Here is a 27,574-nt window from a genome sequence, read left to right as displayed (position 1 = left end):
ACTCAAACCTCTTGTAGTAAAGATTTATTTCCATAACAAACAACAGGAAAACACGGATCCCAAGTAGTTTGCAGATCTGAGGAAAATGTGCCCTCAGGGGAGCACAATATTTTTAGAGGAATGTATTCAAAACAGACTGAGGAGGTTACATTTACAGTGCCATCATAGACATAGAAGCATTTACAGACTTGCTCTACAGATACTATGTACATGATGTGAAATCCCTTTTGAAAAACCTAGTCACACAAAGTAAACAGGCTGTATTGTATAAAATATCCCCCTTTTTCCCCTCTAAATGCAAAATAAAAGGCAACTTAATCAACCTGAAGCTGAGACATGAAAATTGGTTGACGGAGTTAGTGTCATGCCGAGTACCTTTGCCAACCGCTAACATAAGAGACTTAGCAAATATCTTTTAAAGGCTGACACTTTCAAAAGTTAAGACAATAAAATCTACTGGAGTACAGTGGTATATATATTATTCACTCTTCAAATAGCTGTGGTCATTTTGCACCTGATGCCCCCTATCTTTGTTTTAACTTTGTTCTGTTTTATCAAAGCCACGCAGTTCACAAAACTGAAATACTTTTTCTTAGGGAATACAATGTCACAGTAATATTTCTATACATCTACTCATTAGAGCGTTGGGGTAAATGTTGCTCTGGGAAGCTCAAAACCAGCTGGTAACAATGTTCCTGCACCAGATCAATTATTTCTGCTCATTTCAGTGTTTTGTTTTTTGGTTTTTTTTGAATAGCAACCTCACATTCAACATAATGGGGGCAAACAAAAGATTAAACGAAGACAAAACTCAATGTTGGTGACCCAAAAACCCAAACTTAAAACAGATCTTACCTCAAGCCAAGACACTAGTGCAACACAGTTGCTGTTGGTCATGGGACTCAATTTGCTAAAAGTTGAATACAAGGCAAAATGACTTTATTTTAGCATGTGTGGACACTATATATGGATCAGGAGAAGAGCCAAATGCGGTCCTGTTTATGACAAATGAGGTTTCCTTAAGGACAACATCCACCAGTTTTGGAAACATTTAAGAAATAGAAAATGAGCCTCAATCTTATGAGTTGAATCAACCGCCGACACTGAGCGAGTCAAAGTGCAGAATGATTTCCGATGTGGAAATGGTTGACTATGTACATTCTTTAACTACATAAGATTATAGGGCAAATAAGATGGTAGTGGATGGATTTTTTACTGAATATATAAATATAAATACAAAGACACATTACATCTATTCAAGTAATGGAAGTTTGGCAGATTAAAAAAAGTCAGTATTTTTTGTTGAAATTGGTTTAGCAGACACATGAATCTTCAGTGGATAAATAGCAAATACCAGCAGCCAAAGCAACATTATCATATGTTTGATATTTGTAAAGGAAACAAAGCCAAACTGTGGCTCATGATGCTATTATTTTAAAATTCACAACTGTGTAGTGTTCTCATGTGTCATGTGCGTCGTTCAGTTTGTTCACAGGTTCACTCTGATTTAGGCTGCTGTTCCTTCGTCTCATCCTCAGTGACAAAACCTGCGAGGGGGAGCTGCTCTCTGGCTTCAAGGATCTCCGAGTTACCAACTGACTCATCACACTGATCTGAAACCCCATCCAATGTACAAGACGACGACAAAACAGGCAGCAATGGCTGCATTAATGGTCCTTCAGAGGAACCTGCAGCGACACAGATTTCCGTGGAAGCCTTTTCCTGATCACCTGCCGGTAACATCGGCACCGATTCTGGTTTGTCGACAGCAGTGAGAGGAATACTTTGAGATGTGACGCTTTCAACTAGTTTCAAGTCTGTTTCCTTTGGTCTTTGTGCAGCTCCGGATGTCAGGACGTACACGACTTTTGCTGGCTGCCCGAAGATGAGATGCCTGCACGAAAGAGGATATCATCCTTTAGACTTACATGCAGCCTTGAACATTACGCTGTTATCAGTTGGTTAGCTAAACACACTGCCACCAAACAATATCAAACAAAAATAAATAAAGACAAGAAGGAGACTTTTTCATGAAAGCCAATATGGGTTGTTGCTCCACGTCTGACTCAGCAGGCTGCTGTGTGGCTGTTAGCCCGTGTGACCGTCTACAATGCAAATGTTACTGCTTTATTCAGATATGGTATAAAATGAAACAATCTGATTGGCTGTTAAAAAGTTGTCTACATTAAGATCTGGAGGTGTTCTAACTGGTTAATGTAAAGATAGGGGTGCCATCGTGGAACCAGAAATCCATCAGAAAAAACATGCAACTTAATTTCAGTTGGACTGAAAGTTCTTTGGTCTCCGAATGATTTAAAATACGATGGATGACAAGATGTAATGTGGGCAGTAGTTTCTACTCACACTCGATCTTTGGCTTTCATATCTGCTGGGTTAAAAACAAGAGACAACCTTTTCAAGAAACTTGTAAACACTAAGTGCCGGCTATGTTTCAGGCGGTACGAGCAGAAAAGGAACATACCTTTGTCCTGAATGACTTTGCATATGTGATTGGGTCTATCAGTTAAATGTTTGGTCATCAGATCACCACCCGATGCATCTACGAGGAGGTCACAGTTGAGACAGACCAGGGTTGATCTGGGGAAAAACAAACAAACAAAAAAATTCTATCATGATTAATTTCAACAGAAAACACTTATTAATGTTGTGCAGAATACCATGAATGAAATGAACTTACTTTAATGCAGATGAATTTTTCTTGTGATCCATTTTCAGAAATCTGTTTTTGGTTATGGTGCTATGGAATCTGACAAAGGCCAAAGAAAGATTTGTCACACAATTTGTCACTGGGACTAAAATAAAATGCAAGAAATACTAAGTCAAACTTTTACTCACCTTATCATGTGATTCCCGATGGAAACTTTGCAGCTTGTCCGATATTTGCACGCACCGCAATTTGAAACCATTGGGAAATGAGAAAAGAAGTCGTCAACTTGTGAGTTGCACTCGATGCACGTGTAACACCCTCCATCAACTCTGAAATTGAAGAAAATAAGCATGAAATACAAAGTGCAAGATTAAGAAGTTGATATTTAAACACTGAAAATAATTTCTCTACATGAGTCGAGTCAAATTTTGAGATCCTGCAACGGTATTTTAAAATGATTTCTTGTTGTTAGAATGTCATTTGTTACACCTGTTCCACTTGGAGTTGGTTAAGAATAGCAGATACAAAAACCCTGAACCAATTATCTTTGTTAATCATCTGCTGAGATGCCTGAAGGTTCTTAATATTATTCTGCGAGCCTGAACTCTTCTATTACACCACTACATTATCTTGTCTCATCTGCTTAAAAGCCTGTATCATGTGACTAAAGCAAGCATATTTTTCTTGATTACTGAGCCCAATTAGCCAAATATCACACTCATTAGTTAAATTTTAAAGAAAGAAATCCCATCCATGTGCTATACACCAGTTTATTTTTAGCCAGCCTAATGAAGTGTCTGAGAAACAGATTGAAAACACAATTAGCTACTTTGTTGCATCAAGGCTTTAATAACGTCTATTAATTTACTTCCATCCTGTCATGAAAACCCAGAAGCAGGGGGTTTTATCAGTGGTCGGGGTGGGATGGGGGATCATGAATGATTCAAGGAGCCCCAAGGTGGACATGCTGAGGATCGCAGATTATTTATTTTTTGAGGGCCCACTTTTTGGAATGCACATGCTCAGGAGCCAATTCCTCACAAAATAAAGAATCTCCATACCTCCATACTATCCATTCATCTGGCATTAAATGTCCACCTATAATACCCATCAAACCCAATTCAGCCTGTTGATTACGATGCAGCAGAACCTGAGATATTTTTGAAACATGGAGCCTACATTACCCACAACACACACGTGGGAGGTTTGGCTGTGTTATGCTAGTAGCAGCTAATGTGGCTTGGAGCTGCTGACCCTAAGCAGAGATGTGGAGCGCACTGCAGAGGTCTGCTAAACTCACTCCTCTCTAACTCCACACTCCCAGATTTATTTTACTTTCAAACATATAGCCTTCAACCCACACTGACTCACGTGACATCACTTGAGGTAATTTATCATGCAGCTCCCTCTGGAGCAGCAAAACTGTTTTACAACAAAAGCTTCCCATTATGATGCAAAATTTATCAAACATGTTTGCATAAAACCTAAAAGTCTGTTTCTGTCTGTTTGTTAGTTATTTCTGTTGTGTCTCTGACTGCTGTGTGAAAAAGCTCAGTGAACAACCTGAGATTCCTGAGCACCAGATTGTGCTTGGTATTACGGCCATCTTGCTTCCTGCTTGCAGTCGGCTTGGTTTTTCCGGCTACAGAGATGTTTGATTTCGACTTGGATACACTGATTGGAGGTTTGGTTTGCTGACTGAAACTTTGCGTGTCTGAACTAACAATAAAGCCAGATCGCTCAGGGGAGACCGGCAATGTGGGTGTCTTTCCTGTGAGGGAGGCTCGAATGGTCACCTGGGAAGAGAAGACAACAGGCATTGACACTCATCGAGAGCAGCTGAGACGTAACAATCAAACATAAATGCTGCACTGATCTCGCTATGACAGCGTCAGACCTTTGTCCCCGGAGCAAGGCCCTCCAAGGCTTTAGGTTTTCTGAAAGTCTTGTGGACGTGAGTCCTGTGCTCCACTTTCTCCTTGTATGTAAGGAAATTCAGTCTGCATTTTCCACAGCGATGGATCCCCTTTTTCTGAAATAGAAAAAAAAACCACAGCGTAAAAAACCAAAAAACATGATTAATAAGTGGTGTGACTAGAGGATAATCATGGAGATGTTTCATTGGATTAACTGAAAGAATACAAAGAGTCTCAAAGAAACTCCTTTCATTGCTATTAATAGAACGGCAATTCATTTTGTTCGGTTCCAACTCGACCGTGTTTATTGCTCCTTTCAGGCAGGTGAGGAGAAGCAGGCTTTATGGTCAGACTTTTATGTATTACAGAAAGGTGCTCCGCAGACAACCAAATCAATCCAACCTCTGAGCTAATAGCACAAACCAACTCCTGCAAACACACTCTCTACGATCTTGAGAATTTACAGAATCATTAAACTGCTAAAAAGAGGCTTTTAGAAAGGCTTTACTGACTTAACAGCAGAGCAGATGAAATGCAGCAACACACCTGATGTTTCATGTAATGCTGCATGTACATATGACTACTCCTAAGAACTTTGAGACAGAAGGGACAGAGCAGGTCTTTCGTGTTTTCATGGGCACTTCGGAAATGCGACTCCACATCTGAGAAGAAGGAGGACCTGTAATTGCAGACCTGTGGAGTCAGTGAAACAGAATATCAGTGTCAGTGAATGTTCTCCTTGGACCCTTCAACCAAAATCACAGCTCAGTATGAAGTGACAGACCTGACACACGTAAGGCATTTCCCCGGGCTTGTGGTTGTCCTTCATGTGCTCCAGGAGAACTTGCTCTGACTCAAACGCCAGCTCACATATCTTGCAATTGGCTGAAAAAGGAGAGAAAACAAAATTACAAATCAGCGTTTGACCAAACTGTCACAGCAAACGGAGCTGTATAGACAACTGAAGTCATACTTGAGGATTCGATCGGGCTGTGCGCGCTCTCGATGTGGCACTGCAGCTGGAATGGAGTCATGTACTGTCGGTAGCAATGCTGGCACGTTGTGTGGCTTTCCCAGCTCTCACTGTTCTGCTTTTCCAGCTCGAGGTGGTGCTTCATATGGTTCATGAACCTGCACGAGAGGGTAGACAGACAAACACACACACACACACACACACACACACACACACACACACACACACACACACACACACACACAGAGAAAAGTCACATAACTGTTGAATAAGAGGGAAACCATGAATGGTCAGACTGCTTGTCCCTTTGGAGAAGCACAACAGATCCTAAGAGATTTATCTGTGTGTATATCTTTGGGTTTAGGACAGTTGGCCAAACAAAAAAAAAAATCAACACTGATGAAGATCTCATGCTGGGTTGTCAGATCTTGCAATGAGTATTATTTTGACTTTTTTTTGACAATTCACACATTGAACAATTGTTCAAATACAAAAAGAAAATGATCAGCAGACTAATCGATAGTGAAAAACTTGTTAGTTGCAGCTCTAAAATCACAATAATTCTTCATGCACCCCAAAACTTAAAAAAATAAATAAATAAATAAAAGCAATTCAAAAGAGAATGAAGCCGTTTTGAGGGCAAGAGTTAACCCTACCACCTGTTAGGTAAGAGAGCGGGCTATACACACCCCATTATTTACCTGGTTATGGTCCATGTCCCAAAGGATTTAAAGATAAATGATGTACTCTCCTTGTGCCTCACTTTCTAAGCATGTATAATAGCTGTTATAATATCAGCAATTACATAAAGATTTTTGTTTTGCCTAATGATGTAGTGCTCCGCCACTGCAACCAACACTTCCGCAGCTACCTGCCACTGCTGCCCTGAAGAGACTTGGCCCATTTTTCAGCCTGCACATTCTGCTGCCTCAGCTCCCCTAATAGAAATTTTTATGTGGATGAACTATGACCTTGACTGTGAGAGTGCGGTTGCAGTACAAATGTGTTTCCCCATTAAAATCAGCTTACAGAAGCTTTTTTGCAATGTTCTGAAGCAAAGTTATTTAATCAAAGGAGCGGTTCTTACACCACCTAAACTAGCAGTCATTTTTCATCGTTAGGCCCTTGAGGGAAAACGGTCTGATAGTGTCATCCATCTAAGAGGAAAACTGCAGTGAGGGCCAACCTTTGTTATTGGCACATGACAGGTATCTTTTCCGCAACTCTTTCAAGTCCCATCCTGCATTTTAGAGTATATTAATTACTGCACGTGGACTGTTTTTGACAGGAGCCTCAAGGTTTGTAGCCGTGCGCATTTATGGCGCGTTTCCATTACACAGTTCCAGCTCTACTCGACTCGGCTCTACTCTACTCCACTTGGTTTGGTTGAGTTTCCATTACAATTGAGTACTTCATAGTACCTCCTCAACGTAGGCGGGGTCGTCATACCACTGCTGCGCGAAACTGCCATGACGTCAATTTGTACGCGACGCAAACAGAGCTGACAAACAATGGAGGACATCGAGGCGATGTTGTATTTGCTGCTCGGTTTGTGGCTTTTTGTCACACACAAAGCAAGAGAAGAAACCCAGAAAAGGCTTCGGGCTGCAAGGCAGAACACTCTGGAAAAGTACAAGCGAGTTTGGGAATTCATTCAGCAGTGTGACGCCGAAGATGAGATGCTACGAGCTGCTAAGAGGCGACGTATTAGGGTAAGCTAATGAAAACTAACGCTAGCTTGCTAGTAATCATCGTACACAGTAAGTCCATTGTACAACGTTGTCATGACTTGCAATGGTCTAAAATATGCTTGGTTTGTGTGTGTGTTTCAGATGGTTCTCTCATTCCAAAATCGCCGCCGCAAACAGTCGGTCTGGGCGGTCAACCGAGCGTCCGAATGGTGGGACGTGACTGTTCCTGGCCTCACGAGCACGCAGTGGGTGCAGAACTTCAGGATGTCTGAAGAAACGTTCAGCTTTCTCTGCAACAAACTGCGTCCAGCTATGGAGCGACAGGACACGACTTTCCGTGAATGCGTCCCCCTGAAGAAGAGAGTAGCTATTGCACTCTGGAAGCTTGCTACCGGCTCTGAATACAGGAGTATTGGACATCTGTTTGGAGTCAGCAACACAACAGTGTGCCGGTGTGTGCAGGAGTTTTGTGCTGCAGCAGAGACATTTTTGGTGCCAGAACAAATCCGTTTTCCAGATGAGGAGAAGTTCAGAGAAATGGCTGCCTACAGTGAGAACAGGTGGGGGCTTCCACACTGTGTTGGTGCTATTGATGGATCCCACATACCCATCATAGCACCACAAGAGTTTCACTGTGACTACTTTAACCGTAAAGGCTGGCACTCCATCATTCTTCAAGGTGTTGTTGATGGAAAGGGGCTGTTCTGGAATGTGTTTGCTGGAATGCCAGGGAGCTTGCATGATGCCATGGTTCTGAGACTGTCCACACTGTGGGAGTTAGCCAGCAGGGGAAACCACTTCCCAGCTCACACAAGAGACCTCGGTGGGGTGACTGCTGGTTATTACATCCTTGGAGACTCAGCATATCCCTTGCAGAACTGGCTCTTGAAACCATTTCATGACACCGGACAACTGACAGCAGAACAGCAAGTCTTCAACAAAAAATGCAGTAGAGCACGGGTGGTGGTGGAAAATGCTTTTGGCAGGCTGAAGGGAAGGTGGCGTTGTCTCCTGAAAAGGAATGACTGTGACGTGCAGCTGGTGAAATCCATGGTGCTGACTTGCTGCGCACTGCATAACCTCTGTGAAACTCATGGAGAGACTTTTGAGACTGAATGGGACGTACCCGCAGCTGCAACTGCAGTTGAACCTGTGGTGGCAGTAGACCAGGGTGTAGAGGAGGAGGGCAGAGATGTACGGGAGGGTCTGATACGTCATCTGTTAGCAAATAGCTAATTTTTTTTTTTTGTTTTTGCCTGTCATCTTGTACATACATCATTGTGGTTTGAGATGACTGACTGTTGACAAACAATAAACTTTTGTAATTTTTGCAGACATGTCTCCACTTTTGTTTACCATAAATTTCATGTGTGATGATTGGGTTTTTGTTTTTTGTTTTTTTTTGGGGGGGTGGGGGGGGGGTAAAAAGTCACTTGAAATCATGAGGGATAAAATGAATGTATAAGACAAATGCTTAAAATGATGACATGAACAGTCAAAATTATGGAATAAGGTTAAAGGTAAATAAGGTTAAAGTCAGGGTTACATTGTTAACTCATGGCAAAAAGGCACAATTATGACAAATCAAAATTATGTCAGTGTAATATGTAAATTCTCAAATAGAGATGACTTATAGAATATGATGTAAATAATCAACAGGAATGTGTTTATAATGACTAAAGGCAAATTTGCCTCTGGGCGCCTTCAGAGTCTGTAACTGTTACTTTAATGCACACATTACTTTTTGGGTTATTTTAACTGCTTAAGTTACTGTGCTGATTGGTGTTGCCTCTAGCTAAAGTGCCAAAACAATATCATACAAGATAAAACAGTATATAGTAATAGTGCTGGCAAATTCAAGATGAGTACTATTTGTTTTGTGAGTGATGACTTCTTTTCCTACCAGTGTACCGCCAGGGGACGTGTAAATTCATGACACAATCACAAGTCATTAATAAATAAGTAAACTGTTTATTTAGAAAAATAGTGCAAAAATTGGTGCAACACAGCAAACTATTTACAAAAGTGGGTCAGTCTTTTTTGTGTGGATCACACATGCCGGTTGTTCAGCGCCTGCACCATCTGGCCCAGCACGCCAATGAAGGCCTGCTGGAAAGCGGCGTTCTGTGCGTTCTCCTCCCTTCTGAAGGCAGCCTCCACCTCCCTCGCCTGGCGTGCCTCTTCGAGGAGCATCTGGAGGTGCTGATCCCTCTGTGCCCTGTTCAGCTCCTGTTGCCTCACGTCCTCAAGATTTATCTCCCCCAGGGCTGTGGCCTGCTCCTGCAGGAACAGGGACCTTTTCCTCTTGCCTAAATAATCAAGAAAGGCAGAAATAGGAGGTGGTTAAACCAAAGCAAGTTTTTTTTTTTAATGTATACTGTATTTGGGTAATTTCATTCATGATGTGAAGCTTGCTTATTATTTCGTACCAGGGCCAACACGCTGTGTTGGCTCGCCGTTGTTACTTTTTACACGTTTGTCTTTGAACGCACAACACTCGTAACACGTTTAAGTGAGATTCCCCCTAACGGAATAACTAATGTTAAAAGTTGTATTAAAGCAGACTATGGACTAAAGTCACAAAAACACTTACCATCCTCCACCATCGCCTCCAACAAAGACGTGGCCGTGTCGAGGCCACCCGCCCTCCCGTTGCTTGCCGGTCGGTGTCCGTACATCGAGTCCATTTTGTCGAACCATCGCCAGCTCTTCCGACGCGACCCACTCCGACCGTTGTGGTCCTTAATGGCACGGTAATCGCTTTTCAACTTTTTCAGTTTCTCACGGCACTGTCGGTAGGTCCGGTGGTAACCGTGAGTGGCCATCAACTGGGCGACCTCCTGGTACACTTTCTCATTCCGGGTCGCTCCGTCTAGCTCCCTTTGAATTCTTTCATCTGCCACCAAACCCAGAAAAGTCTGGACCTCGTAGATGGACCACGGCGATATTTTATGAGCAGCCATTTCCCTCGAGTGAGAATAAAGAATAAAGTCAGCGGTTGCTGTTGCCCGGCGTTACAATGGAGGGGGCGGGATTGTTTTTCCGGTGTTGGACGTCGCAGACCAGTGACGACACTCTCCGGCCGGCCAATCAATGGCCGACAGGCTGTTGTCGTCACACATATAGTGTCGCTTCTACTCGCTTGGAACCTCGCCAGAGCAGGTGCTAAAAATAGTATCGGGTACCAGGTACTATCCCTAATGGAAACACAAAACAACCAGGTAGAGTAGAGTCGAGTTGAGCCACGCTAGTGGAAATGTGGCATTAGCCTCCTCATTTACTTGAATGGGGCCAGTCTGGCAGCTCAGCAGTGGTGCACAGAGGGCTCTCCCCCTACAAAAGCAGCCCCCAGTGTCGTTTCAACATGAGGGCTGTTTTTGGTCTGAATGCCTGCTTAGTCCAAATGCTTTAAATCTGCTAGATGAAGCCAAGAGAACTACAAGATCTGAAAAATGCTGCAATGCAACCAGTGGCTGAACACCCAGAGGTATTCAGTTTAAAATGATATAAAACAAGAGTAAAAAGCAGCAAAGTGTCACATTGAAGAAGCTGGAGCAAAAAAACAGGGCACTTTTCTTAAAATTCATTCCAGTGTTTCCTGTGTGTGTGTGTGTGTGTGTGTGTGTGTGTGTGTGTGTGTGTGTGTGTGTGTGTGTGTGTGTGTGTGTGTGTGTGTGTGTGTGCGCTGTGTCTGTAACCCCCGCTCCTCTCCCTCCTGCTCAGGGCGTACACACTGAAGCCACCACACATCATGTAGTTGACCAATCACGTGCAGCTTGAACGGAAAAAAAGTCGAGAAAAAACAAACAAACAAAAAACCCCAAAACGGCTCCCACTCCGGCTCGTAGGGATTAGCCGGCTCCGATCATTCACTATAAAAAGCGGCTCTAAGAGCTCGTTCACTGACCGACACATCACTATTGACTAGTGTCATCTTCATCAGCTGTCTTTCTCTTCTTAGAGAAATATTTGAACAAGCTCATCTGAAAATGCAGTCAGCAGTTACATCATGGCGTGTAGATATTAGCTTAATGCTAACAAATAGTTTACTCACGTTAGCGACACTGAGTTGGCACCGGGCCCAATTAACTTAAGCTACCGTTATGTTACGTAATGTTAGCTGGCCATCAATATTTAACTTGTAAAACCTATTATGAGTTATCTTAAGCTAATAAGTCTACCTTTTCTCCAGTAAGTCGCTGCCCTGTTTTCCAAGACGACACCCCTCTGACTCTCTGACCTGATGCCTGGGTGCTTAACGTGATGTCACTTTCAAGGCCGCGCTCTCGCGAGTAATGAACGTCGGACTCTGCTGTGAAGGTGGAGACATGCGGCGGTGGTGTATTTGCGACAAAAAAAGGAAATTTGAAGGAGTGGCGGCTAGGATTTGAGAACGGCGGCCCGCCACTCCTAAATGAATGTAAAGGAAACACTGAATCATTGATTATAAAAATAGTTGAAGATTAATTTTGTGTGGATGGACTTCTGTTGCTGCTCTGCTGAAGGCCCTTCAGTCAGCTGACAGGCACTGCATCGTGCTCTTGCTGGATTTTATCTTTTGTCCCTGATTATATTTACTGTACTGAAACATTAGGAAGGAAATGAATTACTGCCCGGTTATTTTACTGAGGGAAAGAAAACACATCCTCATACCTGATGTTGTTCTTGAGAACTTTTAAACAGCTCTGGCACTTGAAAGTGGTGTTGGTTTTCTGCGCCTCCTTCTTGATCCCATCTCCCTCAAAGCAGCCGTAGTAGAACTCTGAGACCAGCATGATGCGCTTGTTTGCACTTATATCCAAGGCTGAAGGAGCCGTACTGTCCACTTTTGCACAGCAGCTCTGAAATAAAGAGACAGTTTATGCGAATAAGCCAACTTGATTTTGATGTCTGATTCGTTAAGGCAAAGATTCAAACACATCAACAGTATTTTGATGAGAAGAGTTGATGGCAGAATGCTCTTCCTGAATATTAGGCGAAAAGGGGAAAAAATAAAACTAAATAAAAATAAAGGAAATAAACTCAACAACTTGATTTTGAAGAGAATTGTTTATCTAACAAATAATATCATAATATCATGTGACCAAGTTCAATTTTTTTGGGGGGTGGGGTGGGGGGGTTGGTCTTTTGTGGATATTTATCTACGGAATTTCTACTCATGTACAATCGTCCACAAGATGTTTACTCACCACCATATGACATCTCAGGTTCTCCTGTGTGACGAACTCTTCTTGGCACTTTGGGCACTTCTTCTTCAAGATCCCATTTTCCACTGGGACTATTACTTTTGTTGGTCCTGCAGAAAACCAGAGAGATGTTACAAATCCAAATTAGGTTCAGGCTTTGTTTAGATTATAAAACAGTATGAATGAAATGCTTCCAGTAATAGAAACGCACCCAACTCAAGCTTAACTCTTTTTGCCATGCTGTCTGTTTGCTGTGGTGGTAATCCTCGTTTGACCACGGTTTGATCTGTGTGAAGAAAATACATTCACATTTTAGAAAGTGACAGCTGATTGTTCTGCAAGTATGGTGAAGTAAGGCGGAAATATTAGATTTAGAAAATTACCTCTGTTATTGCTGTTGGTCTTTACAGGCACAGAAAAGGTGTGAAGAGATTGTGAGCTGGAGAGGTTGGGTTGCATCTGATTAGACTGCGCTGAATATAGAGCAGGGCTCTGGACGTTAGACAATGTCACAATGTTGTTGCTGATTTGTTGCACCTGAGGCCTGTGGACAGCACCAGGTATTACTGTGGCTGGAGTGACATGCTGAAAAAGCTGCTGCTGACCAGCTGTAAGACAGAACAAACAGAGAAGCTCTTGAGTCAAGCTTAAGTGCAAGATTAAAACCACAAAATCATTGCAATGAAGCTCATTTATTTCACAAAATCACTGATGGGGTAGGAAAGAAGATTTACTCCTGTCAGATATGTTATACTCAGATTTACCTGGTACAATTGTAAATGAAGTCCCAGGGGGGTACTGGGACCCAAGGGAGGCAATAAACTCACTGCTGTTTGGTAATTGTGGAGAAGTGACAATGAAGCCCTGAAAAAAGAAACATATTCACAATAAACAGGTGTTTGCAACATTATTTGCAAGAATAATTTCAGTACCAGACATACCTGGTTATTGACAATAACAGGCTGTGGAGTCACTGTGGCCAGATTGGGAGCTGCAGCACTCACTGCATTTCCAGCAATACTCAATGGCAGCATTATCTGTGAAGACCCAATGACAGGCTGAGGAGCAGGAGGCTTTATTTCTTGTTTCTCTGCCGTGTTCCTCGGAGGAGGTGGAGGATTGGGTTTGCCATCTTTTTGGTTATTTGCTGTAAGAACATAGAAAAGGGCAAAAATAAGCACTTAAACAGATATTTTGTTTTAACACGTGGGTTAAACTCTAAGCAGAGATTGTGTGCAACAGGCTGGAAGATGAGCAAACAAAAATCTATTTTTAAAAAAACTAATAAATATCAGTTTGATTATGAACTGTCCATGCTGAGCTATAACAAAAACATGAATTATCTTAATATTAAAGCATTTAATTCCAAATTTAAAACAGCAGAGGGTGATTCTGACCTACACGTCATATAATGATTTCCCAGGATTTGCCCTTGTGTATCTCATACAAACAACAAAATTAGGTGTTTAAACAATTTACATATTTTCAAAAATATGCTGTGACGTACAAATCACTCCAACGAAGATGGGTTCATCATCATCATCATCTATCAAGTGAACTTCAGGAACTTGTTTCTGCCACGGCTCCAGCTCCTCCTCAACACATTCCATAAAAAGTTCAGACATCGTGGACCTGCAACAACAGAAACACTCAAAACTTAGCCAACCTGAACACTATTTCTGGTAGCATTTTTAAATAGATCTTAGATGCGACTACTGCAAAGCAATGAGCAAATTTATGCTATAAGCTAATCCTTTCTATCACATAATTAAGTGCATGGCATCTAAAGCAAAAAAAGGCCCTTTAGCCCTGTACATCTCAGACTGACAGTTTTGCTGAATACATGAGCCACTGATACAATAAACCACGTTACTGAGAAAATCACACTGAGGTGTGAAATCTGTTGTACTTTATGCACTGCAATAACCTGGTTACTGAAAACTTGAATATCAAAAGCCATCAATATGATTTCACTCCCCCAACCATTCCCATAGGCTTGAACCAAGGCTGACTGGAAATGGCTGCAGAGATACACGTAGCTAAACGTCAACATCCAGTCTGCTACAACACTATGACGTGACATCACCATATAAAGTTGTTATGGCCAACATGTTAGCAAACAGTTTCCTATTCACACATCAAGCAGACACAGACAACCTTGAGAGGACCTGTGAGAAAACACAGCTGAACTTCAGAAATCAGGAAAAAGATATAAAACGATATCCACAGATTTGAAAATGCTGATCAATAGTACTCAAACTCTGATAAGGAAGTGGAAAATTAGGCGTTCTGTTGATATCAAAACATAGTACATAGACCAATGATGATTTCTGCCACAATTGCCAGGAAAATTGGCCCAGACACAAAGAAAAACCCACAAGCAACTTCAGCTGAAATACAGGCTTCACAGCTAGAGGTGGTGCGGCTGTTCCAAGATGCATAATAAGGAAGTACTATGGGCTGCACAGTCAAATTGACAGAAAAAGGCCACAATTACGCCAACTCTACAAAACAGCCTGCTCATAACATGACAAAGAGATCAGAGAAAAGCCTCAAAACATATGGAACAACATCATTTGGAGTGAGGAGCCTGAAATTCAACTTTATGGTCACAACCAAGGAAAGAATTCTACACATCTTACAGATTCTGTCAGGGGGTGAAAACTTAGGAGCAGCACTGAATCTGTTTCTTCACCAGCAACTACTGAAGCAAACGCCTGGCTCTTGAGCTGCTAAATAGACCACTACGTTCACCAGCTCCTCACTATGTTCATCTAGTTGCCATTTGGTACTGAACCAGTATTGTAGGTTGGAGATTTGTCCTTGAAAACAGATATTCGCTGGGGCTGAAATAGAAGCAGAGAGCAGTGAAAGCAGCTGCTGCCATAAAACCCAAAACAATGAGCTGAAAGACAAAAAAATGCTTTGTAAAGCTGAGGAGAGCTGAGAGACTCGTAAGAATTACTCTGTAGCTTCAGTGCCGCAAACAACATCCTACATACAGTCATTTGACTCACTGTCGGTATTCAAATATTGATTACAGCCTTTTAAAAAGTATTGAAATATTGAGTTTCAATGGGACATCCTTAACAGCCAACCAGAACACAGGTAAGCAAAAGAGCAGCATATACTAATGGTTAAATGTAAAACTCAATATGGGAGCCATACTCACGATAGTTATTGTGGACTGATGAGGATTAATTGGGGCCTATTATTGCAACAACGCGTTTCAAACGCCATCCAAGATGGCGACAGTATGGGTTGCTATAGAAATCGCCGATGCGGCTCTCAAACCACTGCCCACATGAAGAAACAAAATCAAATCTGAATACCTATAAAATGGCATAAGTTAACATTATTGCCATTGTTTGCAAATGTGTATGACAGGGATCGAGCAACTTCCGAGCGATAAAGTACAATTTGGTGAAATGGTCTGAGTGCGGCAAAGTTAAAGATGCAGTGAGCTTTGAGCTAACATTGCTCCCATCACAATGAAATCTTAAATGTATTCAAAAGTGAATTAAACATAACTGCCAGTCTCCTTCAAAGCTCTGAACAGTACCCAACCAACGTTAACACTAGCGTTAGCACTAGCGCTGTATGTTGTGTTAAAAGCTTCTCGGTCCTTTTCAACAGCAAGGTAGCCGATGCTAACTAGCTGACGTTCATGATTTTTACTGTTCCTATTCTTCAGCTTCTGTAGTCTGTAACGGGATGAGAGCATCAAGCACAACAACAGGTTTTTAAGACTTCAACGCATGTATCTCCAATTCATCCTAACGTTACATTGCAAGAGCTATCGGTTATCGATCAGCGCACCACAACACTAGCTAGGCTCCGTTAGCATCTTCACAGTGTCTGGGAGGTGGATGGCAGGACAAAGACTGATCTCGGAGTTTGGTGTAACTTACAAGACGTGCGTTTTAGCCTCCCTCTCACACTCAGTCTCTGGGTTTCAAGGCAGAGCCGTGTCTTGATAGCAACTTCAGCACAGTACTTAACCGGAGGACGATAGAGTTCAGCTGGTGTGAGTCTACTTCACACAGCAGGGAGAAAAGCTGCTCAAAGCAGCGGAAGCGCTCGGGCTGTCTGAACCAATCAGACTGCCAGGAGCGTTCAGTTTATCATTTCCGGTTTGTTTATGTAGTACTTCCTGATATCTCAAACTTTTTATCCTCTATAATTAAGTAACACTGTTATTGTTGTCTTATGAATGACATATTTCAAGTCTATCCAGTATATTGACCGGAAATGCCCGGTGTTTATAGTCTATGAAAATTTCCACCGTTTAATAATATTGTTCGTGCCTGATAATTAGTGGCAGAGAAATTCAACTTTATGGTCACAACCAAGGAAAGAATTCTACACATCTTACAGATTCTGCCAGGGGATGAAAACTTAGGAGCAGCACTGAATCTGTTTCTTCACCAGCAACTACTGAAGCAAACGCCTGGCTCTTGAGCTGCTAAATAGACCACTACGTTCACCAGCTCCTCACTATGTTCATCTAGTTGCCATTTGGTGCTGAACCAGTATTGTAGGTTGGAGATTTGTCCTTGAAAACAGATATTCGCTGGGGCTGAAATAGAAGCAGAGAGCAGTGAAAGCAGCTGCTGCCATAAAACCCAAAACAATGAGCTGAAAGACAAAAAAATGCTTTGTAAAGCTGAGGAGAGCTGAGAGACTCGTAAGAATTACTCTGTAGCTTCAGTGCCGCAAACAACATCCTACATACAGTCATTTGACTCACTGTCGGTATTCAAATATTGATTACAGCCTTTTAAAAAGTATTGAAATATTGAGTTTCAATGGGACATCCTTAACAGCCAACCAGAACACAGGTAAGCAAAAGAGCAGCATATACTAATGGTTAAATGTAAAACTCAATATGGAAGCCATACTCACGATAGTTATTGTGGACTGATGAGGATTAATTGGGGCCTATTATTGCAACAACGCGTTTCAAACGCCATCCAAGATGGCGACAGTATGGGTTGCTATAGAAATCGCCGATGCGGCTCTCAAACCACTGCCCACATGAAGAAAAAAAAATCAAATCTGAATACCTATAAAATGGCATAAGTTAACATTATTGCCATTGTTTGCAAATGTGTATGACAGGGATCGAGCAACTTCCGAGCGATAAAGTACAATTTGGTGAAATGGTCTGAGTGCGGCAAAGTTAAAGATGCAGTGAGCTTTGAGCTAACATTGCTCCCATCACAATGAAATCTTAAATGTATTCAAAAGTGAATTAAACATAACTGCCAGTCTCCTTCAAAGCGCTGAACAGTACCCAACCAACGTTAACACTAGCGCTGTAGTATGTTGTGTTATTAGCTTCTCGGTCCTTTTCAACAGCAAGGTAGCCGATGCTAACTAGCTGACGTTCATGATTTTTACTGTTCCTATTCTTCAGCTTCTGTAGTCTGTAACGGGATGAGAGCATCAAGCACAACAACAGGTTTTTAAGACTTCAACGCATGTATCTCCAATTCATCCTATCGTTACATTGCAAGAGCTATCGGTTATCGATCAGCGCACCACAACACTAGCTAGGCTCCGTTAGCATCTTCACAGTGTCTGGGAGGTGGATGGCAGGACAAAGACTGATCTCGGAGTTTGGTGTAACTTACAGGACGTGCGTTTTAGCCTCCCTCTCACACTCAGTCTCTGGGTTTCAAGGCAGAGCCGTGTCTTGATAGCAACTTCAGCACAGTACTTAACCGGAGGACGATAGAGTTCAGCTGGTGTGAGTCTACTTCACACAGCAGGGAGAAAAGCTGCTCAAAGCAGCGGAAGCGCTCGGGCTGTCTGAACCAATCAGACTGCCAGGAGCGTTCAGTTTATCATTTCCGGTTTGTTTATGTAGTACTTCCTGATATCTCAAAGTTTTTATCCTTTATAATTAAGTAACACTGTTATTGTTGTCTTATGAATGACATATTTCAAGTATATCCAGTATATTGACCGGAAATGCCCGGTGTTTATAGTCTATGAAAATTTCCACCATTTAACAATATTGTTCGTGCCTGATAATTAGTGGCAGATGGAGGCCAGGTGGGTAACTTTAATGATTTAAGAGTCCGATTTAAGACTTTGAAAACAGGGACACTGTTTCTGGAAAGACATGCTGCTTTTATAGTTTAGGGTTCATTAATATGACCAATTATTCACCAATAAACATACTGTGATACACTTGCACCATGTAAATCTAACATCTGTACACTGCAGCTATGCATGCAGACTTTAGAAATACTTGGCCACTATTTACAGTATCATCAGTAATGTGCATGCACAGGAGGAAGGACTGACAAATCTACAGAGTAGGATGGTCCCTGAACAGATATGCTTGGCTGCCATTTTTCAAAATTAACCAGAAGATTATACAAGGGATTTTTTTCCATTTAGCTTGATATATTAATGTATTATAGAGAAACTATTGTATGAAGCAATACCAGATATGTGAATAACACAGCAATGAAGCACCTGAAAATGATTTTTGCTTTAAGAATTTATTTTACTGAACTTAATATTACAATACAACCCATACCTTTGAAGTGGACTGTAAATGAGAGGCAAATTGCATTTTATTATAACAACGTGTGAATTTACACATTATAACAGTTCGGCGTGTTGTTTGTCTGATGTGCCAGTTGATTCAAGCTCAAGCACAGTAAAGCAAGGCAGAGTAAAAGGGACAGGGAGAGTGTGTGCGTTGGACTGGTCTGACTGCAGTTGGTGAGATGATGCAGCACGTACTGCAGGACTCTGGACACTGGATAAGGACACGGGGATGTTGCTGATGTGATGCACCTGAGTGGTGTGGACAATGTCACAAGCCTCAGGTTTTACTGGTGCTGTAGCCACTTTCTGGAAAAGTTGCTGGTGAGCAGCTAAAAAAACAACACACAAACTCTTCAGACACACTTAATAAAAACACAAGGCCAATATATACAAACACTGAAAGGATGGAAAAATTACCAAAGGTCCCCGCTAAGCTATCCTCACTTTTACCTGCTACTACTGTAAATGAATTCCCAGCATGGCACTGTGTCCCCACAGGGCCAACAAACTCAGTATTGTTTGTTAACTGGGGAGAAGCCACAATGAAGCCCTGAAAAACAGAAAGACTAAGTTCATATTTCAACAAACACTAACTACTATGCATCACCCAATCAAATGTCACATCACATGACAAGGTATGTACAGCACTTCCTTCACCCGCCAAGTCATTTATGACACATAAAATATCTCTAATAACACAATTACTGGGTTGTTGAAGACAATCGGCTGTGGAGTTTGTGTTTTCAGCTTAGCTGGTGAAGTACACGCTGCATTTCTCTGAGGAAGTGGAGGCTCCGGCTTACAATCTGTTTGGTCATTAGCTGTAAGAACATACAAAACGACAAAATCAGGCATTTTAACAGGATGCAAGTCAACTTTTGTAAATGAAGATGAGAATATGTGCAGCAGCACACAGACATGCTAGTAGTCAACATTCAAGCAGGAGTTTCAGGGGACTTTGAAATGCATAAAAAATGACGTGTATTGTCTCGACAGTTACTTGTGTTTTAAAGGAGAACAGAAGACAGATGTTTGAAAACTTCAACACCAACATGTTCTTCAAGAATCTGGTGTGACGTACTCGACTCTCCGACATCATCCTCATCTTTCAACTGAACATGTGAAGTTTGTTTCTGCCATGGCTCCAGCTCCTCTTCTTCACATTCCAGTACGAGTTCAGACGTCGTAGAACTGACACAGAAAACAACAGACTGACACTCCGGGTTTACATGATGATAAAGCTCTTTGTATCCTTCAGCATTTTTATATTACATGTCTTCCAAATGGTACATTCTCAACACTGAGAATCAAGTTTTAAATCTTCAAGACTCCATTACACAAATGTCATCTAAATATATTCCATTTAATATATTCAAACTACACGAAAAGTTTTTAAGATCTCCACTCTTGAAAATGAGCCTCAACAAAGCCACATATGTTGGTACCTCTGTGGAATTACTGGTACGTAGACGTCTTCATCACAGCTGTCATCAGCTCCTGGAGCACTCAGCTCAGGTGTTTCTATGACATTTTCCATATCACTGTCCAAGTCAGATCTATCAGATAAAAAATAGATTTAATATTTGAATGAAATGAGCCACAGAGGCACAAGATTTGAGATCCGATATATTTTGTATAATCCAGTATAAAATTACAGTCTGTTCTTCACGCTGTCGCATTCGTCCTCATCAATGGTGACCTCCATCTCCTCAAAACTGAAAATGACAAATTACAGAGGAGACATTGAATAAGATCATGAAAATGTATCTTCAGAAAGTCAGTACAGTACTGAAAGACATATAAACCTCCTGAAATAGACATTCTCAAAAACCTCAATATTAGGCTGTGCAATATGTGTAGTTTCACTCTGATGTTCAACATCATAGATGGACATTAATTGTCTGGTGTGACAGATGAATGCCTGCAAAATATGATGTGATGCAATGAAAGAGCCACAGAGTAACCCAGAGCACGCAAAGTAATACAGTCCTGTACAGGACCAGGTCTGACACAAACTAACTGCCATGTTCCTGGTTTCCTGTCACACTCTGCTCATAGAATACAGTTCAGTATGCCAAAAAATGTAATTCAGCACCACAAACACAAAAAAATCTCAAGTTATCTGTTGTGATCAGAAGACACAGGCATCAATTGAAATGTGCTGGCTAATCATCTATTGCACATCAAGAGTTGGAACCTTGGAAGGTTTTTTCCCCTCACAGATATGAGATGGAAGACACCTCACATCGCCTCTGTTTGGTGCGTGAGTCATCCCATTATGTGGCATGCAGACAGACACAGCAGCACTTCAGAGAGCACTCTCTGGAAAAAGCCTCTGACAAAACAGCGCTTGGCTCATAGGCAGTATGAAACTATCGCACAGGCATATGTCGCAGCAGGGAAGGACCCCCTGCTTGGTGTTCTTGGCCACTCTACCAGAGCTTTGTTTTCCACAGCTCTCCTCAGAGGACACACACACACACACACACACACACACACACACACACACACACACACACACACACACACACACACACACACACACACACACACACACACACCACTGTAGAGAGCCAATACATGTGCTATGCTTCGGCTCTCTTCTAACTATTTTCTATAAGGTTTTGGGACTGCCACAGTGGGGAATGACCATTCCTGCCTCACTCACTCAGTAAATCAGGGGCAGACTTTGGCGTTTGTTGGGCCCAGTTTGCTGTGGTCCAGCCAGAAACAAAGCAAGGTTGCTTACCTTTCAGAGGACGAGACATGGCCAAGACTTGATTGTGCAGTAGGCTCTTGCATACACGTTCCAGTAGAGGTCAGCAATATCGAGGATCTCTTTTCATAACTGTAAGAAGAAACCTTGCCATTAGCCACAAAACGTCATCTGGAAATGTTAAGCATTTAAATTTACCCTTATTTTGACAAACACCTGAGTTGTGGATCAACTTGTTTTAAGTTAACCTAGTGGCTTTTGTCTGAATGCGTGACTGAAGGCAAGAACTGCAGCTGAGTTTTTTTGTGGAAGTGACAGAAGTTGTATGGATCACATGCCAAATCAAAATGTAATGATCTGCATGGCTGGAGAGCAGGGATGAGTGGGAACATATGAGGGTGCTACTTGGATGATCACAACCTCCAACTGTAAGTGCTAACAAAAAAAAGTCAAGATGAAAACAAATGCATACTAAGAATAGAGGCGTTACAGGTTTACTTGACCTAACCTGAAAGAAATTGTAATTACTAGTTGAGCTTCTGTTAGACTGTGAAACCATTCACACCTTCGCTGCTCAGGTCAGTGACAAACGAAGTAAAAGAGCTTCATACTTTTGAAAAATATTTTACTTCTTGATATACTCTAAAGTCTGCTGTTGGTCAGCCATTGTTTTTCTTGGCCAAGAAATCGGTAAGTTATATTTATACGGTAAGTGAGTCATTTGTTGTCAGTGGTTGTAAGAATGAGTCACATCTCCGGTATCACCGGTATATAAAAATGATAAGAAGAGGTATGCAGTTACCAGAAAATCAAGGCAGACAAGATTGGTTGTGGAGATAAAATTTAAATGCTTTTATTAATGTTTCTTATCCACATTATTTTGTGTTAATAGAGGATACATACTTTGAGAAAAAAGACACAGCAATGCAAGTAGCAAGCATGATGGGCATCAACAAAAAGAGTAAGTTAATCTTTATTAAATTAATACCAAACATTATAACATTATTGTTATATAATAATCATTATATATATCATTATTGAAATATTTTGAATAGCAGTTTCATCATGTTGAAAGTACAACGGTTACTCTTGGAGTGACTTGGACTGGCACATTAAGCACTGACATCCCAGTCACACAGTAGACAATCCATGCAGGGTGGAGCGCCCACACTTTTTGCATTATTAATTGATTTCATTATTTCATTTTTTTTTATGAAAAGTTTCCGTGGGGAGTCATGTTTACTGGAAAGCAGAGTACCTTTAACAGTGATTTCCCACTCCATTAGTGGGTGCACCTAAAAAGTTCATCCAATAAAGCTGTAATCGATTTTTCAACAATTGCGCCTTTCTGCCGCCCAGTCTGATGTGAGCTTTCCTTTTCAAAACTCTAATCTCCCAGCCAACATCAGGGTCCTGATTGATGTAACTTTACTGAATTTCCATAGTTTCCTCTCTATCCACAGATGACTTTATACAACAGTTTGACAAGCTGATTATTACTTTTCATTAATAGTCAATATATTGCCTGTACATGTGTCCTCACCTCGACCATGATGACAGAGCTCCTTTCTCTCTTCTCCTTGACTTGGCCTTAATATCCTTCAGATGATCTTCAAAGTAAAAACAAGAAAACGTTCAGTAATGTGTGGTCTTTTTCTCATGGCAAAGAAGAAAAGACTGACAAAATGGCAAAATCAATCCGTGGATTCAATCAGATGAGCAGCCTGTCAGGCAGCTCCCTCAACTGACACCAATTCAACACAATCAGTCTACCGACTGGCTGCGGAAGATGATCAAGTTACACCAACTAGTGCTGGTAGGACCATAATCCTTTATAAATTTGACAGTAATATACAGTATGAGTTCTTGGCCCTGAAAGCAGGAGAATCAGAGCAACCATCACCTGAAATATGAAGAGGAGTGCCTTCAGGCTGCTGGTGGACCCCCTTTGCAAAGATCCCTTCCTGTTCAGTCCTGTTCATCTGTTTCACTTCTGGGTTGAGGTATGCCTTTTGAAGTTCAAAAAAGGTTTTATGTCCCATGAAATTGAGGTGCAGGTGTTTGGCCCATTTTTTAAAGTGTGTAAAGGTGCCTCCAGAAAAAAGAATGGAAAGAGACATAAGAAGGTGGATTTCAGGAAATGCCTCCCAAAGGTGTGGTGATGACATCCATGTGCCCCTGTGTCCACCAAGGCAGCTCCACCTCACCTTCTTCTGTGCCCCACAGTGAGACACCTTCTTTTTGGTTATGGGCTGTCCACACGTCTGACATCTCTGAAACAGGTCCATCAAGCAGCTGTCATTCACAATGGTCTTTGACTGAATCTGAAAGTCTTTTTCTGTGTTCTTATCTGGTTTTAATGTTGATGCCAAGCTTAATATAGTCTCTTGGTGGAAGGGCTCACTCAGACGAGCCACCGATGCAACACTGCACAAACTTTCACTGAGTTCATTGGGTGGAGGTGACTGGGATGACGTGCTTGGAAATCCTGAGGCAATCTGGGATTGGAGACAGATGTCAAATTCAGAAATCAGTAAAGTTACTGTGTGAGCAACTCTTCTGAATAGGGTTCACAATACCAAAATACATTAATTCTAAGTCTATTACTCATTGACACAGAAAAGGTCTTTCAATGTCATGTGGTATACTTACAGGAGAAGGAGAAAATGATGCAGTATCCACATCAGTGACTTGAACACCCAAAGAAGAAGCCTGTGACAATGTACTCAGACATTAGATTAAAAACAGTGACTGTTGAAAATAACAAGTGCTACATTCAGAGAAGAGGGTAGCTGTCTGATTAAACATCTGTCCTAACACAAATTAACCACACGATAACCCATGAAAACAAAACATCAAATAAGAGGAACATAGCTGGCCGACTTACTGAGGTTAACACAGAGGCCCGCTGCAACACACAGTCCATACCGGAGCCTGAAACAACTGAGGTAGAGGCTAGAGTGGCTGCACTGGGAGCCTTCGCCTAATTAAAAAAAAAAAAACAGTTTTCATATAACCACACTTGGTCATTTTCTATCCAGTTTCACATGGAGGCAAATTACACAATAAAAATTACACTTAATGTTGTTCCTATAAAAGAAATCCTATAAAAAAAATGTTACTCTCATTCAGATTAATGAATATTCTGTTTGTGTTACAATAAAAAAAGACTGTAATCCCATTTCTCAAGGTGTGCCACTGTTTATTAAAATGTTAGACAGATAGTCCGTGGTAGTGTCTCTAATGGGAATTCTTTGGTATCAAATGTTCATGAGTAATTTTTTTATAGTGGTCCCAATAATATTTGTTCTTAAAGTGTAATGAAGTAGCCAATCACATGACATGGTTAAGCTACATTTGAGTAAAAGAAACTGTTGTATGTTGGATCCTTACTATTCTAATTATCAATGAGCTCACCCTGCTCTTTCATTCGTTTCTATCTGTGGGATGTCCTATTTTTCTATGACTGAACTGATGGTTTTGTCAGTCATTGTTATCTGGGGTGCTTTAACTGTGTGCACTCCCTCATGTCTCTGGATACATGGAGGAGAGCTGTTTTCTCTCCTTCTCTGTTCAATGTGGACTGTTACAGTATTGAATCAGCAGTGTGTTGTTTCTTTTCCTGTCCCTGTCTGTGTCATTTGTTTGCATATGATGCACTGCATATCACAGATCTGTGTAAAAATACTAGCATCAAAATATACATGCAGACCACAAGTAAAAGTACTCATTATGCTGAATAGCATATTTCAGAGTGCATATTCTTGAATGATAATTATTGGTGTGTTTTCAGGTTCATTGTTTACATACATCATAATTTATTTGCAGATTATGTTTTGAACTTTAAACTTAATCTGAAAAGTAATAACTACTATCTTAAGTTGGCAGATATAGTTGAGCAAAAATCACAATATTTGTCTGTAAATTGCAGTAAAGTTATAAAGCAGCAGAAAACTCAAGTACATGAGCCTAAAAAAAGTACTGAAGTGCAGTCCTTGTAGTAAATGTACTTTACTGCACCGTGATGAGACAAACATTTCTTGCATTAATAAAAGCCTCATTCAGTATCGCTCTCTGCTGAACCACGTAATCTAACGTTATCCATTATGAGTTACTTTACCTCTTTACTGTCGTACAAACCGTGCGCAATGCATTCTGGTTGATGTAGGACTTTCCAACCAGGAGAAACAGGGAAGACGCTTTTCATCCTGCTTTCTTCTATCTACTACAACACCCTGGCCTTTCCACATGGACGGCTGAAATACTGCCCGATTTCCACACGCAAAATTTCTCTTGAATATTAGACACACGGCTGGGATTTCCAGCCAACGTTGTCAGTAGATATATACACTTTATAGGTTAAATAAATGATTTACCTGTGTTTGGCTCGTGTCATCTGGTGGCAGAGAAGCGCTGAGGTCCTCTGGTTGTCTTCCAGAAAACACTGATGGAATTACGTTGGACTTGAGGATTTTTCGGGGCGTTGTTTTCATAAGTTCTGCCTGAATGTCCGGCTCGTAATCGTCCGCTTTAAAATGCTGGCTACAGACTCTTATGTTGCCATATTTACTCACTGGCGTATTTTCGTCAAATTTGGGGTTCTGTATGGCCTTTAACCACTTTCTGCATCGCCCCGGGTCCCTTGTAGGCAGAGAGTGGAATACAACCCCCCGAGACCTCGCCTTCTTGTAGCCCTTACAGCCCGGCACAGAGCACATCCCCGGCATCGTTACACACAAACACTGACCACAAGGTGCAAGAAACGAGGAATTATACACTGACGACTGCCACCATTTCTGACTTGTCTGTTGTAGAGTGTCAAACAGTGTGCTCCAGCAATTGGTGAACGTGACCGCTAAGCGTAAACACAAGAGTGCGGAGAGGTTGTCGCTTTGCATTGTGGGAAATGCAGTAGTCAGACATTTTTTGGGGTCGAAAACATGATGAAGAGGAGCAGGAAGAACAGAAGCCGCGACGATAGCTACAAGTAGGTCTGCTGTATCAATTTAAAGTGGAAAACTTTACTGGCACGGAATGCAAAAATCACTTTGTTTTTCCATGTTGCGAAGACGCACGGTCACGTGATAACAACTGAACCGTTACCATGACAACTTGCATCCTGCACTCAGATGTGTCTGAAAGAATTTCTGGTAAGCTCTTGTGCGAAGAATATCTTGGCAAATTACTTTTTGTTGAGATGGAAAAAAAATATTCGGAGGAATGTTAAATGTATACTTAAGAATACAATAAATAAGGTTTTAGACAATGTTCTCGCTTTAAACATACTTCCTGCCAGTTATCGTCCTCATCACCTTTCAGCCAATGGCTTCTCTCAGAGTCTGAGCAGGCTCAGCAGCTAACAGCAAATTAGACCAAGTCCTTGACATCAGCTTCCTATGTCTGATGTCCAGGTAAAGCATCCAGTGCTGATTTATTTTCTTTTTAAATAAACAAACTTGAGTTAAATAGTAGTTATTCTGAAGTAGATGGCACACTTTAACCATCATCCATCCTCTTTGTTTTCCATAACAGTGGGCTGGCATTGGGAGTAGCTGGAGAAGCAATATGGGGGCACATCACTGATTCTGTACGCGAAGGTCAGCTGACATCACAGGGCCTACGACTCAGCCTTTGAAAGCTGTCTGGTCAGAAAATGCTGTAGGCTCAGTATACAGACTGTTATACTGAGAGCTCTGTGCCTTCATTCATGGAAATGTTGTTTGACCTCCATCACACCCACCAAACAGGAACAGAATTTGAAACACCAATAAGTACTGCCCACCTTTGGGAAGAAAAAATGATTTACCATAAACAGTTGGAAAATGTTTTCTCAGTGAATAGATGAATCCCCTTTTAA

At 41.5% G+C, this 27,574-nt stretch overlaps 4 protein-coding genes across 6 annotated transcripts; 1 reads left to right on the top strand and 3 right to left on the bottom strand.

Moving 5' to 3' along the window:
• Positions 1-11: 11 nt before the first annotated feature.
• Positions 12-18,259, bottom strand: znf280d (zinc finger protein 280D). Of its 2 annotated transcripts, none has more exons than XM_070966606.1 (18): positions 18,071-18,259; positions 13,942-14,066; positions 13,376-13,581; positions 13,199-13,298; positions 12,818-13,042; positions 12,646-12,720; positions 12,438-12,544; positions 11,902-12,089; positions 5,558-5,715; positions 5,369-5,469; positions 5,131-5,277; positions 4,566-4,700; positions 4,232-4,464; positions 2,857-2,997; positions 2,699-2,767; positions 2,483-2,598; positions 2,365-2,389; positions 12-1,894 (listed from the first exon to the last, which is right to left on the bottom strand). In XM_070966606.1, the coding sequence occupies exons 2-18, from the start codon at positions 14,057-14,059 to the stop codon at positions 1,498-1,500; spliced, it is 2,541 nt and encodes an 846-aa protein (XP_070822707.1). In that variant the 5' UTR covers positions 14,060-14,066; positions 18,071-18,259; the 3' UTR covers positions 12-1,497. The 2 variants fall into 2 exon arrangements, with proteins under 2 accessions (XP_070822707.1, XP_070822716.1); XM_070966615.1 differs by having other exon boundaries at positions 2,365-2,386.
• On the top strand, positions 7,055-8,580 carry LOC139331834 (uncharacterized). The gene is made up of 2 exons (XM_070963511.1): positions 7,055-7,269; positions 7,390-8,580. The coding sequence occupies exons 1-2, from the start codon at positions 7,069-7,071 to the stop codon at positions 8,482-8,484; spliced, it is 1,296 nt and encodes a 431-aa protein (XP_070819612.1). The 5' UTR covers positions 7,055-7,068; the 3' UTR covers positions 8,485-8,580.
• LOC139333919 (zinc finger and SCAN domain-containing protein 29-like) lies at positions 9,202-10,445 on the bottom strand. The gene is made up of 2 exons (XM_070966626.1): positions 9,842-10,445; positions 9,202-9,557 (listed from the first exon to the last, which is right to left on the bottom strand). The coding sequence occupies exons 1-2, from the start codon at positions 10,209-10,211 to the stop codon at positions 9,298-9,300; spliced, it is 630 nt and encodes a 209-aa protein (XP_070822727.1). The 5' UTR covers positions 10,212-10,445; the 3' UTR covers positions 9,202-9,297.
• Positions 18,260-18,930: 671 nt separating the features above from the next.
• LOC139335709 (uncharacterized) lies at positions 18,931-26,623 on the bottom strand. Of its 2 annotated transcripts, none has more exons than XR_011602438.1 (12): positions 26,094-26,623; positions 24,605-24,700; positions 24,370-24,429; positions 23,621-24,215; positions 23,261-23,327; positions 21,751-21,849; positions 20,657-20,716; positions 20,447-20,557; positions 20,002-20,192; positions 19,707-19,822; positions 19,452-19,551; positions 18,931-19,330 (listed from the first exon to the last, which is right to left on the bottom strand). XR_011602438.1 is itself a non-coding variant. In XM_070969463.1 (12 exons), the coding sequence occupies exons 1-12, from the start codon at positions 26,613-26,615 to the stop codon at positions 19,053-19,055; spliced, it is 2,214 nt and encodes a 737-aa protein (XP_070825564.1). In that variant the 5' UTR covers positions 26,616-26,623; the 3' UTR covers positions 18,931-19,052. The 2 variants fall into 2 exon arrangements, 1 of the variants encoding a protein (XP_070825564.1); XM_070969463.1 differs by having other exon boundaries at positions 20,083-20,192.
• Between the last annotated feature and the right edge of the window lie 951 nt (positions 26,624-27,574).

This window comes from Chaetodon trifascialis, chromosome 1, assembly GCF_039877785.1.
Source record: "Chaetodon trifascialis isolate fChaTrf1 chromosome 1, fChaTrf1.hap1, whole genome shotgun sequence".
In the NCBI taxonomy this organism is placed as follows: Eukaryota; Metazoa; Chordata; class Actinopteri; order Chaetodontiformes; family Chaetodontidae; genus Chaetodon; species Chaetodon trifascialis.
This window is presented reverse-complemented; position numbering and strand designations above follow the sequence as displayed.

What these genes read in the sequence shown, in the direction of transcription:
- LOC139333919 (XM_070966626.1), bottom strand. Translation starts at nt 10,211, where the DNA reads ATGGCTGCTCATAAAATATCGCCGTGGTCCATCTACGAGGTCCAGACT. An exon ending in GGAGGCGATGGTGGAGGATG is followed by an intron (nt 9,558 to 9,841) that starts GTAAGTGTTTTT and finishes TTGATTATTTAG; the next exon opens with GCAAGAGGAAAAGGTCCCTG.
- LOC139331834 (XM_070963511.1), top strand. Translation starts at nt 7,069, where the DNA reads ATGGAGGACATCGAGGCGATGTTGTATTTGCTGCTCGGTTTGTGGCTT. An exon ending in CTAAGAGGCGACGTATTAGG is followed by an intron (nt 7,270 to 7,389) that starts GTAAGCTAATGA and finishes TGTGTGTTTCAG; the next exon opens with ATGGTTCTCTCATTCCAAAA.
- LOC139335709 (XM_070969463.1), bottom strand. Translation starts at nt 26,615, where the DNA reads ATGCAAAGCGACAACCTCTCCGCACTCTTGTGTTTACGCTTAGCGGTC. An exon ending in CATCATTTTCTCCTTCTCCT is followed by an intron (nt 24,216 to 24,369) that starts GTAAGTATACCA and finishes CTCCAATCCCAG; the next exon opens with ATTGCCTCAGGATTTCCAAG. An exon ending in GTACCAGTAATTCCACAGAG is followed by an intron (nt 20,193 to 20,446) that starts GTACCAACATAT and finishes TTTCTGTGTCAG; the next exon opens with TTCTACGACGTCTGAACTCG.
- znf280d (XM_070966606.1), bottom strand. Translation starts at nt 14,059, where the DNA reads ATGTCTGAACTTTTTATGGAATGTGTTGAGGAGGAGCTGGAGCCGTGG. An exon ending in AGCATTACATGAAACATCAG is followed by an intron (nt 4,701 to 5,130) that starts GTGTGTTGCTGC and finishes TTTCTATTTCAG; the next exon opens with AAAAAGGGGATCCATCGCTG. An exon ending in GCCTTGCTCCGGGGACAAAG is followed by an intron (nt 4,465 to 4,565) that starts GTCTGACGCTGT and finishes TTCTCTTCCCAG; the next exon opens with GTGACCATTCGAGCCTCCCT.